The following is a 13,527-nucleotide window of genomic DNA, read 5'->3' as shown; positions in this document are numbered from 1 at the left end:
AATGTTTAGAGGCCACTTTTTGGTTGTAGGACATGTGGATGATACAAACCAACATGAGCCCACTATCAAAAGTCTATTGGAAGTGGAGGTGGACACCAGAAACAACAGTTTCAACAATGGTGGCATTTTTAATGACAAAGGACAATGAGGCACATACAACAAAGGGGCATCCATGCTATGCAGTGTTTGTCCTAGGCCAGAGGCCAAAGGCAAAGGAGAGGAGCTGTCAACAGCCACATCTATCTGGAGTTGGGGCCCCAGGGGAGAGTTGTTTAATGCATTCCTGGACTGCTTATGGAATGTCCTTCCTGTTCTGGAGAAAGAAGCAGGTTTGCCCAGGATGAGGCTTGTGGGGCTTCTGCTCATTGGTATGAAGGAAAGGAGCTCATTGCCTAATTGCCTTTGGACACTCCCCTCTGAGGAAAGGGGCTTCTTTTGAGAACAGTCAGCTTTCCCCTGTGGACCTTTGCAGCAGTGATATGACAGTGCCCAGGCTTTCACATGCTCCCAAGACACCTTCTCTATGCCATTGGGCCCTCCATTTACATCCCCTACTAGGTTTTCCCATAAGACACTCTTCCGTAGAAGAGCAAAATAAGAGTTATCCAAAGACTAGGGGCTAGGGGTCATTCATCTCCTACTAGAGTGATTGTAGTTGTTGCAAAACTTACAGCCACAAGCAGTTGTAGAGGGGAAAGGATCCCGAGCTTCTAGTTTATTCTGCTGGTCTCTATGGTTGGAGCTGGGGCTCAAAGAGTCATCACTGTCTGCTGGGGTTTGGATGGGAGCCCAGCAAATACCTGGGAGCTTGGGAGAGCTCTGGAGCTGCCTCTATTTGGAGGTGCAGGTGGGAGTCTATACCTTCATTCATCCGGCCCCTAGGCTCTGCTTTACCATGCCAGCAGACGCTGTGTGTGGGCCAGCAGGCTGGCAGCCTAGGGCTCAAGGATGTGGGAGCAGGTGAGAAAAACAAGTGCCAAAAGCCCCAGGGATGGAGACATGAGCTGGGCTACTGGGAATGGAGCCCTGGAGCCAGATGGATTTGGACTGAATAATGATCAGTGCCCTACTCTTTCTGAGCAGACTCTCCACAGACACTCACTATGCCAGGGTACACAACTCCTCCAGAGCTGTCCTGTTTGGGAGAAATCAGGATTTCTGAGATGCCATGGAACTTCCTAAGCCTAAAAGAACCCCCTCAAAGCTGGGAAAGATGGTAAGCATGGTAAAATAGCTGAGTTAAGGCCACAAAAATTGAGGGGATACATACTGTCTCAGTGACCTAACCCTGACCATGTGGCCTTGGAGAAGGAATCCTCCAAAGCCTTGGAGCCACCATGGATTCTGAGGGTGCGGTGTATAAGCCAACCTGGTCTCTCAAAGGCCTTTCTGGGAATCTCATGATGCAGGTTCTAACTAAGGGGATCCCATGGTGAGAGGGACTTTTTAAACTTCAGGTTAACTGATTGTCAGTCATACGATCAATTTGATGGGTCTCCTTCCCAGAAGGAAGGCAGGCAGGCAGGAAGGGAGGGAGGATAGGAAGGAAGGGTGGAAAAAAGAATAGAAAATATTGCAGGGCATCTCTTGTTTCATAAAACTTATATGTATGCATGGGGACACTAGGTCATAATTAATACTTATTTCTTATTATGGGTTGCAGTTAAAAATATGAAAAACACTGTCCTGGGGAGACTCTTTTGTTTGGGTTGCTTTCACTGCTTACAGCTTCTTCCATTTATTCATTCCATTTTTACCATCTGGAACATAAACAGAGTGAACACTCCTATCATGGGTTAGAAGACAAATGAGTTAACCTTTCTGGACCTAATGTTTTTTAATCTCTAAAACAAGGAAACTGCAAGGAAGCCTGGTGGCTTCTGTCTTTGGAACCCATGACTTTGTGTCTCTCTGAATGTTCTTTGGGAGTTTGCTGAGAGTCTTCCCTTTATTCCCACTAGGCTCATAACTATAAAATATTTGAGGGAAAAGAGCCCTAAAAAAAAAAAAGTGGAATAGCAAACAGATGGGAATGCTCCAGAGAACTCAAAGGGCACATTTTTACCTGGACTGCTGCCTCTGGACAGCTTATAAACTGTCTATAGGGACAGGGTCTGCAGAAACTTGGGGGGACTGCATGATCCACTCCAGCTCTGGTACCATGACGAGAGGTTCAGAGAGGGACAGGCAGCCTCAAGGACAGTGAACAGGGGAGCCCAACAGAAAAGGGGAGCCCATCAGCTGAGGATTGGCTACAGGCCTGCCTAGACCACCACAGACGCCGGAAGCCTGGTAGAGAGGTTGAGAAGCCAGGCTGTGCCTTTCCCCAGATTTTGTAAAATGAAGTACACAGGGGTGGCCTCAGCCCTGGAATCTTTCCTCCGAGGCAAATCACACCTGGAAGGGCTCTTTTGTTTCTCTACAGCCCCTTGGGTCTACAGCACTATAGCATGGCAAGGTGCACACAGCAAGTGCCTACTAGATATTCCCTGATGTAACTTTTCAGAGATGAATACTGACAAAAACACAATATGAGCGTCCTGTAAGGACCACCACCCCTCCCAGGCACCATGAGAACACAAGACATGTTAACGTCACGGAAAAGAAAGAGAAAATTCGTGTTTTCTGCAGAGGTTCTAGCACGTGTCAAAGAGCAGTCAAGCTAGAAGAGTTCAAAGCTATTCTGTAGCACAGGAATGCTGACTGTCACGTCTTCATGAGAACAGGGTCTGGAGTATTTTCTACTCTGCCTGACTCAAAAGGCGGCGATGAATGTCAGACGGAGAGCTGTGAAGAGACTAACGGTCAATGGCTAAGGAATACTCAGCAGTCATCCTTTACCCCTTTGCGATGATAAGGTTTATTTTCAAGATGTTAGGTTCACTCATCTGGCCAATTAAGCACCACAAAAGTGACTTCTTCCAGAGGCTCATGGAACTCCCTGAGATTGTCCCAAGGTGTTGGTTATTTGAGATTTCCTGTTCTATTTTTCTTCCCATGAGAATCACTGCTGGCTTTCCCGTGATGCTTTGGGCAAGGGGCTTCTTTCTTTTATTTTCATTACAAGCGGGGAATCTATCCATCAGACTGGCAGGGCCCCCAAAGGGGCACTTCCTTTCATCTGTTTCTCAGGATAGATGGGCCATTCCTCAATTCAACCAGTCTGTGTCTCTTCTATTTTTTTTTAAACCTTTCCAGAGAGAAAGTTTCCATATTCTCTTAATCAACTGTTTGAGTGCCTAACAAATTTTGCTGTTTGAAGATTCTTCTTTCTGTTTAGCCTCAGTTTATTTCTCCTGATCCCCTTATTGAGAGTTTGAGAGGGGCTGGTTATCCTACAGTCTAGCAAAACTGTTTCATAAATGGTTCAGAGGCTCTTGTACCAGCAGATTTGCTGGGCTGTACTACTGTCCTTCACTGAACAGCTGTGCAATGTTGGGTTAACCTCTCTATGCCTCGACTTTCCACCTGTTCAGCTTGTCCCTCTGAGCCACGGTTTCCTCCCCTGCCTAAAGGAGCTCACCAACTGCTGGATGGCTTCGTGGGCATTTCTATTATAGAATATTATATTGTAATTACTATTTATTTATACATTCTCCCACCGGACAGTGAACCCGAAGAAGGAGGGAACCACATCTTTTTTTTCTCTCTCCTCCAGATGCGGTGCCTAGCACATAGCCAAGGAGGCGGAATAATTTCTAGCCAACATTTTCTATGGCGTATTTCCCCCCATCTACTACAATTCCAGGTCTCATGATAGACTTTTTTCCACTCCTCTCTTCTCTTCACACCAGTGTCGTATAGAACGGGTGGCGGGAGACTGGGGATTAGTCCCGGGAAGCTGAAACTAAGCTCGCTCGCTCGGATGAGGTTCGCGACAGGCCGAGAACGTGATCTGCCGCGGGCGAGGGGGGACGATGACGCAGCTCCAGCCACTTTGGCCGCGTTTTCCGTTTGCGCTTTTATCCTATCGAGTGGGGTCGGGCTGAGCTCCCAGGCGCTTTGCAGAAGCAACGCGACGGCGAGCGGCGCCCGGGACTTCCCACGAGCGCAGAGGCCCGACGGTGCCCGCGGCAGACGCCCCCAGAGCCCGGCAGACCGTGAAGTCCGGGTCGGGTCAACCCAGGTGGGGGTGACGCACCTGGAAGAGGCGTGCGCAGCAGCTAGGTGGAACCACAGCGGCGGGAGGTGGGCGAACGCATCACAGATTAACGCGGGCAGAGCGTGGATCTGCACACACATCACCCTCGAAAACTCTCAGGCACAGAGAAGCAGCATGCCTTCCTCTGTGGACCGCAGCCGTGGAGGACTACCCCGGGCAGAGTCTCCCAGTGGTTGATTCCAAGTCAAGATGGTTGCGAAGCCGCCAGCCTTCTCGGGGAGCGAGGCAGGTCCGCTGGGCGGGGCCAAGGGGAGGGGCGGGCCCGGGGCGGGGCCTCGAGAGGGGCGGGGCCAGGTGCTGGGTTGTCTCTGCTTGTCAAAAGGCAGCAGCCGAGCGGGAGGCGCCGGGAGCGCGGAGCTGCGTGCCCACCCGCCTGACCAGGTGCGGAACCGGTAGGAGCGGGGAAGGGGGGGTCCCAGAATCGGGATTGGGCCCGGGGTAGGGCTGCGGGGGGGAGGAGGGGTACCGGGCCTGAGTGCCCGGGTGCAAACACTAGAGGGTAAATCGCAGGGGCAAACTTAGCTGCTGAGATCCGGGCTGTCGTGCCATGAGGCTGAGGCACTGACGGTACACTGAGGTCTGAGAAAGAGCTAAAGTTCGTGCCAGGTTGGCGAGAGGGGCAACGACCTCGGTGCTCAGGCGGTTTATCACACAAATGCTCTGCTACACAGTGCTCAGCACTTGGGCAACGAGAAGCATTTGTTTCCTTCCTCTGTTGGGGAGCCTTGGCACGGAGTGAAGGAATAAGAAAGGGAGATCGACTGTCGATGGTACTAAGGTCCGCTGGAGGCGGAGTGTGTGAAGCTTTATCATCTTCTAGTACCTGTGTACGGTCACCTGCCATGGTGGAGTTGGATCTTTTAAGTAGAGTTTTTTTCTTTTCTTTTCAAACCGCCAATGATTTTAGACCTAGTTGGCCCTAATGCACTGTATTTATTTTTTTCAGGAAAGCCTGTCCATAGATGTTCAGAGGAACTCAGGGGCAAACATCTAATCCGGGAGGGAGCTCAGGGAGTAGTTTCTGTTTGGGGAGTGAAGGGTCCCTCGTCTGTGGGTGGTGGGGGAGAGTTTAGGGGAAGTATCTAGGAGGGAACAGCATGTGGTCTGCAGGGAGCAGTGGATCCTGACCCCCTCTCCCCCCCCCCCACACCCCCAGACCACTGAAGCTGAGACCCAGGCTACCCGGTCTGGGAGGGCACTAGGTCTCCCAGCCCAGGCCCTTCCCGCATCTCCTCCTCCTCCTTCTCCTCCTCCTCTTCCTCCTCCTCCCTGCGGTGAGTGAGTCAGCCTCCTGTCTGGGCTCAGTTGCAGCCAGAGGGGCCAGAGCCCAGGCAAGCAATTGGGCAGGCATTTTCTGAGCATTGCAGAAGCTCTCCTAGGCAGAGTCAGCTCCACTCTAGCTCCCTGCTGGAAGGCTCTCTTCCTCGTGGCCAGTGGTGGCCACTCCTCTGAAGGGGAACACCCAACACAGGGATGATTATGGGATCGTTGTGGTATGATTCCAGAAGGGTTGACGGTGAAGAGCTTGTGGATTTGCGGTAAATCCACATCTCTTATCCTTCTCCTAGGATCAGGAGGTACATCCAGCACGGTACACTTCCAGCCTCCCATTCCATTTCTGCCTAGTGATCTTGTTAGCAGCCCGGCTCTGTTAGCCAGGTGGGTGTGCACAAGAAGTCAGGAAGGTTCTGGGACTAGGGAAGGCATGGTGTTGTCAAAGAAAGTTTTAAGCCAGGGTAAGAAGTGGGGTTTGTTGAGGTGGAAATGGATTGTCTGGACGCTGGAACCTCAACTCAGTGAACTGTGCGCATTGTGTATTGCGGGGGGGGGAGGGCTTCCCCATCCCGTCCTTGTCGAAGTGCTGGAGAGGACTGAGGGTCCTTCTGGAACGGTATACAGACAGACCCGGAGGTAGTAAGACTGTACATTTCTCTCTGGCTTTTCTTTTGGGTGCTTCAGACCCTTGAGCAGAAATGGGAGCCCAGAGTCCATTGCCCCCCACTCAGTGGCCTCTCTGGAGCCATATGAGACAAGCCCACAACCAGGCTGTGGTGCGGGGCTGACTCAAACTGCAAAATGCTGGGGATTCACAGACTGTACTCCGGCTGGGCCCCATGGCTTCAGTTTGGCTGGTCCCTCATTAGCCACGACTTGGACCCTTTCCAGGGTAAAGAATAAGAAAGGAGGGAAGAGAAAAAGGGTAAGAAAAGAGGAGGGTGAGATAAGGAAGGAGGGAAAGAGAGTTAGGAAGCTTTCCTGACCCCTCACAGCTCCTCAGTCAAGGCCATCACACTTCATTTGTATAAACATCGTGGAAGGCCTGGTGTAGTTTGGGGTGCCCTGGTTATTTGTATTTATGGTGTCTCCGTCTTCTCTCCCATCCCCCCTCAGAACTGATCTTTTTTGGGACTAAGTCCCAGAGGAAGTACCAAGAGGCCCTCCCGGACCCTCACCCTCCACTCTCAGACCAAATAGCCAGTGTCTAAAGCCAGTGTCTTCCACGCTTGACTTGGGGCTTGGGGGCCAGATCAGGCGGTCATCCAAGCAGGAGAGGGAGCGCCACTGTTCACTTCTTCACCCTGCTTCCCCAGGAGGCGACAGCCATCCCGGCCGAGATCTGCTTCTGGAACCCCTGCTAGAAACCCCCTGTTGCCTTTGTCTAGCCGTTGGGTGCTGGTGGCTGGAGGGCCAGAGTCAGGAGCATCTGGAAGTCTGAATCAGGATGATGTTCCAGTTCGTTGCCGGACAGGAGGAGTTGTAGTGGTCCAGCTTTCCGTTTGGCCACGGCTGCAGGTCTGCTTTGGGTGCAGGTGGAGGGAAATAAGGAAATGACAAGTTTTGATTAAATGCCTCTTGTGTACCCAGCTTGGTGCTAGACCTTCTGAGGGATGACAGGAACAGAACCCCCCCAAATCAGCCCTCTTCCTTGAGATGGTCTGAGCCCCAGGACGGGCAGCTGCTGTCGGTCCAGTTCTGAAAGGATCCAGGTGGGCAGAAGCTAGCCTGGCTATTGCTCTGGACCTCAGGGCCTCGCTTCCAATCATGCTTTTCTCTAATTCCCTCTTGACCCTCTCCTGTGTCAGTGCCCTCTTGGTGGGCCAGAGAGGGGGAGCGTATAATTCCCTGTCCAAACTGGGAAGCTTTGAGAGTGCAAAGGGGTGCTGTTAGTAGGTTCTGTCAGGACAATTGACATAAACCACAACTGTCTAGGGCCAACTGAAACATTTAGTCATTATGGTGAACAGCACTCTGAACCCATCTGAGGTTACACTGACGAGGGGAAGATGGGTGGGAGTGGGTTTAATGAGGAAGACAAGGTGGGGAAGGTGCCTAATGACGAGGGGAGGATGGAAGTCGCTTAATTCTCAGGGCAGCCCCAACACCCCAGCTTGTTCCCTGGTATTATCACCCAATTCCAGTGTTTTCCCTGAGGGCAGCACCGCTCCCAGCCACCTTCTCCTAGAACCCAACCTACCACACTCGCTCGCTCGTGTGACTTCCCTTCACCCTTGACTTATGACTGGCCTCACCTTCGGCTTTCCTGCCCCACCCCTACCTCCGATGGGGACAGGAAGGCCTGCCAACTCCCCTTCCGCTGCCCCTGGGGGAATTGGGATTTATAATGGAGCCAAGACTTAGCCTCATGCTTCCTCTTCCCTCTTCCCCCGTATCTGCAGCCTCTTCATTTTGTCTCTCCAGCTTCCCAGATCTCTGGGGGACACACCATACCACAGGGAAGTCCAGCTCTCAAGTGGGTAAACAACAAGAAGGGAAGGGTAGTCAAACCTTGCTCATGTGGATAAAGGGCACAGGTCACTTGCAGTCAGGTTCCGGGGAAATGGTGAGCAGGGTGGAGGGCAGAGCCAGAGAAAAACTGCTTAGCAGGAGAGGGAGTCGGTTCCCCCGGACACTGGAGTTTGACTGTCTCATCAGGTCTGAATATTGGGGAAATGGTCCAGGGCGGGGACAGGCTGTTCTTGCTCAACCCAAGCTATAGGCGTTGGTGGCAGCGACTGCATCGTGACGCTGTAACACGTAGAAAAGAAACTGCCCTCCTTCTGCGTCCGCGGTCCTCGTGGTCGAGATGCTCAGGGCGGGCTCCCTGGAGAGTCCGCAGAGGTCCAGCATGAGCGTGATCGGGGCGCCTGGTGTGGGGGTGGAGCCTCCTTAATGATGGTGTAGTGACTGTCTTACTCTGGCAGGAAGGAAGTTGTTCTCATCGCCAACAAATGAAAAGGGCAGGTGAAGACCTCTTGGGAAGTCCCACCCTTTGAAGTGACTTGTGGGGAGAGGGAAGGGGAGAGACTCCTTGGGCTGGCAGGGGGAGGAGAGGGGGTGGCCTGTCAGTAGATGGCAAAAGTGAGAGGCACTGGGGGAGTCTGAGTGTGTGTCATACGTTTGCAAACCTGCCCTGCAAGTCCTGTGCCAAGGGATAGACCAAGCAGTGTTTCCAGAACCAGGTGCCACACAAAGTCCCCATTCTGCACAGGGGAGAGTCCTGGTCCTGAGCAGGGTGTGGGCAGCTACACCAGCGGGCAAGTGGAGTTTGGGAAGGACCCAGAAGCCGGTTCCTGGGAAGCTGCTGCCTCTCACTGGCCTTCTGACCACAGGTTGAAGCTTTGAGGTGTTACGCAAGGTGTGACATTCCAGGCACTGTGGGGCGCAAGGTGTGACATTCCAGGCACCGTGAGGCACCCGTGCGCCCCTAGGCTTTGCTGGTGACACATCCAGTGTGTGCCACCTGCTGGCACTGGAATTGCAGCTCCAGGAACAGCTATTCACTGAGTGCTCAGCTCAGTTGCACCAGGTGCTGTGCTAGGTACGTTGCCTGCAGGGCCTCCCAGCTCTGCCACAACCTTGTGGGATAGGAACCACTGTTATGCTCCTTTCACAAATGGGAAACTGAGGCATGGTGAGGTTGAGCCATGTGCCAAGGTGCCACAGCTGATGAATGGGACAGTCAGGACTCACACTTGGGTCTGTCTTAACTTCCATAGAACCCTACCACTTCTTTTTTTTTTTTTTTTTTTAATTTTTTTTCAACGTTTATTTATTTTTGGGACAGCGAGAGACAGAGCATGAACGGGGGAGGGGCAGAGAGAGAGGGAGACACAGAATCCGAAACAGGCTCCAGGCTCCGAGCCATCAGCCCAGAGCCCGACGCGGGGCTCGAACTCCCGGACCGCGAGATCGTGACCTGGCTGAAGTCGGACGCTTAACCGACTGCGCCACCCAGGCGCCCCAGAACCCTACCACTTCTGCATTCATGGGAGCCCACAGGGCATTTAGCGCCATGCCTTGGGCATAATAGGCCTGCAGTAAATGTTTGTGAGCGGCAGGGTTAGATTTACTAACTGGTTTGAACAAGTTGACCTGGGAGCAAGCTTGGTTTGCCCAGAGGTTACTGTGGGGACAGTGGCCTCTCAGAAGGAGGCTCCCTCTGCCAGTACCCTCAGGCCTCAGTGCCTCTCCAGCACTACTGGGTACCTAACTTGGGTAAAAACAGCAGACAAGAACCTGAGAGAGAGAGAGAGAGAGAGAGAGAGAGAGAGAGAGAGACAGAGTTCTGTGCCGAGAGATTGCATGGGATCAGATAAGATTTGAACGGTCTAGAAGGCAAATGACAAATACTCTTTCAATGTCAAACAAGCCACTTCATTGATAACCTACTTTGGACTAAGGGCACCAAGGAAAGGCCATTGTCCCTTTGGCCAACTGGAGCTAAGCTCATCCTGTTTGCCCTTTCCCCTCCTAGCTACCCCTTAAGGAGCACTCGTGAGCCTAGCCTGCCTGGAAGGGGAGATGGACTCTAGCCACATCTGACAGCCTCTGCCAGGCAGTGTGATTCCCTTCTCTCCTTTCATCTTGACAGCTTCTCCTTGGAGGAAGCTACTATTACTCTCCCCAGCGTGGATATGGGAAACCAAGGTTTAAAGAGATGTCGCAACCTGCCATGCTGTAGAATTAACCCAGGACCGCTGAGCTACACTGCTGCTAGTGCTGGGCTTGGCCACTCGAACCGCTCTCCGTGCCAGAGCCTGGAGACGGGGTTAGAAGGAAGAGAAAGTGCTCAGCCTACCCCTCAGCTGCGCCCCCCACCCCCGGGTTCCTTGGTATATCTCTGAAATGTTAGGTAGTGCTGTTGGAAGCTTTGCCAACAGCCTCGAAGAACAGGAAGAACGCAGGGTTGGAGTTAGACACGCCTGGGTTCAAATCCCAGCTTTGTCACTTTCTAGCTTGTGACCTTGGGCAGGTTTCTTAATCTCTCTGAATCTCAGTGTCCTTATCTGTTACGTGGGATAAGAATAACTCCCTTGTAGAGCCGTGTGAGGATTCCAGATGACCCAAGTCAAGTGTCTGGCGGGCAGTAAGCCTTGGAAAAGCGTGGGTCGTTCGGTAGATATGCATTGAGGACCTACGGTGTGACAGGCATTATTCAAGACGCTGGGAGCTTCACAGTGAAAAGTAAAGACTCTTGCAATTGTTCCCAAATTTGCTAGACCAGAAACTTCATCGTTGTGAGAGATCCCTTTAGAATCCAAGAATGGCTGTCTTCGCACCTGGCTGAACTCGGATTTGGTACATTTCTCTTCCAGCCATTTGTTAGCTGATGAGCTTGGAGAAGTTAGTTAGCTTCTCTGAGACTCAGGTTCTTCAATTCTTTTTATTTATTTACTTATTTTTTTGACTGTGAAATATATCATACGCACACGGGTATACCATATGCTTATGTAGAGATTAAAGAATAATATAGCATATTCTGTACACATCACCCAAGTGCAGAATGGAACGTCTGCAGCGCCTTCAAAGCTCCCGTTCTTCTTCCCATTTGCATCTCCTTCCTTGTTCTCCACCCCACCCATATTTTGAATGTTAGTTAGTTATTTCCTTCCTTTTCGTCGTAAGTTATCGTCTACGTGCGTTTTACAAAACAATATATTGTTTACCTTCACATGTCTACAGAGCTTACCTATATGCATGTTCCCTGTGATGTGCGTCCTCCACCTTGTGTCATGCCTCTGAGACTCCCCCCCTGTGTTGACACACCCCGAGGTAGTTCGTTAGTTTTCACTCAGGGTGACGTCCACTGTAAGGATGTGCCACAATTTGTATGTCTTCCCTCTTGGTGATGGACATTTGGGTGGTTTCCAGTTTGGAGTTACCACGGTCATACTGCTGGTGGTAACTGTGCTGGTCTCCTGATGTGCGCGTAGGCGGTTCTCCAGGGCACATACCTGGGGCCAGGGCACCTGGGATTCTGTGTTTGGCATTGCTCCACAGCGCCCAACTCTTTTCCACAGTGGCTGTACTGAAAAGCATTCCTTTCGGCAGTGGCTAAAAGCTGACCTTGTGCCCCATCCTTTTCAATACGTGACATAGCCTTTATTTCTAAAATGAAACGGTTGTCCGACTAGACGAGTTTCTAAAGTCGCTTTCAGCTCTCATAGTTGAATCATCCTCGGCCAGTTGTATGTGTACCCCTGTCTGACGTGTGGTACACGCACAGGTGGTCCTGTACAGGTGTCAGCCTGACTCTGTGAGCTCTGCTCAGGGTCTCCGGGTGCGGCTGAAGCCCTTCCTTGCAACCTTCCAGCAACAGTGAGGGAGGGATCCCGCGGCTCCAAGCCCATCCCGGTACTTGGCGTCCTGTTCAGTTCAACCAAGAGCCGAGTGTCAGTGCTGAGCACATACTAGGTGACCAGTTAGTACCCACTGGATTGCATTTTTGCTAAGGGTATCGAGACGGTATCTTTTCCTTGGGTATCGATTTTGAGAACAGGACGTGGAAGTATCAGAACTTTGTGTTTATTAGCTAATCAGAGTTCAGGGTGCTGGGGGCAGTGATGGGATTTACATCTGTCCAGGGCTTTTTGGTCATCTGAAAGCTCCAGGTGAAGTAAACTGAAGACTAATTGTTCAGAGTCTGGCCTTGATCTCTGACCCACTGACTTGTCCAATCTGAGAAGCAGAGGGTGCTAGAGGGTCGCGGTGGAGAGAACAGAGGAGGCGCCTTGGGGAAAGGAGCAGAATGCCCACAGAGAATCCCTTCCTCTTCCAAGGTTGAACACTCTGCCTGGGGGTGCTGGGTTGAGTAGGTGTTAGGTAGACCCAGTGTCCTGGCGGCCACATAAACAGCCAGCTGCCCACTCACCCAGCCGCCCACAAAAGAATGTGGCTTGCTGGGCAGTTGCATGGGACACCTGAGGCCGCAATCCTGTAATTACCCAGCCAGTCTGTGCCTGTCAGCTCCAGGGGCAGGTGAGTGCCTCTGCCCTGGGCCTCATCTTGGTCACTAGACCCATGCTGGGCTCGGTGGTAGGGCCCCACCCATTCTTCAATCACCTCCCACCCCAACTCTGCCCCAGTGTCTCTCTGTACACCAACCTTTGACCTTTGTGAGGCTGACATAATCATATATCATATAAAAGCTGACAATCGTAATAAACCAATGGCTATTCTAACTTATACGTTCCAGGCACCGTGTTAATTTTTTTTCATGCATTTTCTCACCCAGGCCCCTCAATAATGCTATGAGGTAGGCAATACTGTTATTCCCATTTCACAGAAGAGGAAATTGATGTTGAAGGAAGTTAAGAGGTTCAACTTCTTGCCCAAAGTCATTGAGCTCCTAAGTCAGAACCAGAACTTAAATCCGGATCTGTTGTAGCCTGGGCCGTCTGCCCCTGCCTCACCTGCCCACGACCTGTCCTGCACAGTTGTTCGGCTCTGTTCTCTGCCCTCCTCTTCCTGTCTGAGGAGGGCTGGAAAAGAGGCAGTAGGTGGTGCCAGCCGAGGGTGAATGGGACGGTTCCAGGCTGGCCAGGATGATGCTGGAAAACACCTTCGGGGCAGAGTTCTTTGTTCCAAACAGCTCTCAATTTCCGGACTTCTGCCAGGGGTGGGAAGGTACCTCTGCCCAGCCTATTTGGCAAGCACACCGACATCTTGGGTGCCATGATGTGAAGAAGTGGGGGGTGGCAGCCTCAGGTAAAATTCCACTGTAATGAACTCCATCTGAGATCCGAATGGCTCCGTTGAGATGAAATTATGTTAGTTAACCAGTGTGCAGTGGAGGAACTCAGGTGTGGAACCTGAGAAACTAGAGGGGGAAGTGGGGCTAATTTACCAGTAAGTGTCTTTTAGTAAAGCTCTGGAACGTTTTGGAACCTAGGAGGAGAAGGAGAGTCAGAATCACCCCTGGTTCCTCCTTCAGTGCCAAGCTCCCGGATGGTTGGGGCAGGGCCCGGAGGGGAGAGCTTTGTGTTTGACTCCACCTGACAGGGCTGTGCCTGTCTGTTCGATTGTCCATGTACCCGCTGGGTTGCGAGGCCCTGAGAACAGGGCTGGGTCCTATATCTGAAGTG

At 51.9% G+C, this 13,527-nt stretch overlaps 1 protein-coding gene across 3 annotated transcripts in view; it reads left to right on the top strand.

Annotated features, from left to right (window-relative positions):
- Window positions 1-4,021: 4,021 nt before the first annotated feature.
- The window catches only part of VDR (vitamin D receptor), a 58,088-nt gene continuing 48,582 nt past the window's right edge, over window positions 4,022-13,527 (top strand). The window contains exon 1 of one of the 3 annotated variants that reach the window (XM_043563739.1): window positions 4,022-4,391. In XM_043563739.1, the coding sequence (XP_043419674.1) occupies window positions 4,352-4,391 (40 nt within the window). In that variant the 5' untranslated portion in view covers window positions 4,022-4,351. Of the gene's footprint in view, window positions 4,392-4,441; window positions 4,555-13,527 lie in introns of those variants that run through there. The other 2 variants (XM_043563743.1, XM_043563742.1) reach the window with 2 other exon arrangements.

Source organism: Prionailurus bengalensis, chromosome B4, assembly GCF_016509475.1.
Source record: "Prionailurus bengalensis isolate Pbe53 chromosome B4, Fcat_Pben_1.1_paternal_pri, whole genome shotgun sequence".
Lineage (NCBI taxonomy): Eukaryota > Metazoa > Chordata > Mammalia > Carnivora > Felidae > Prionailurus > Prionailurus bengalensis.
The sequence above is the reverse complement of the archived record's forward strand: the minus strand, read 5'-3'. Positions and strand labels throughout refer to the sequence as shown.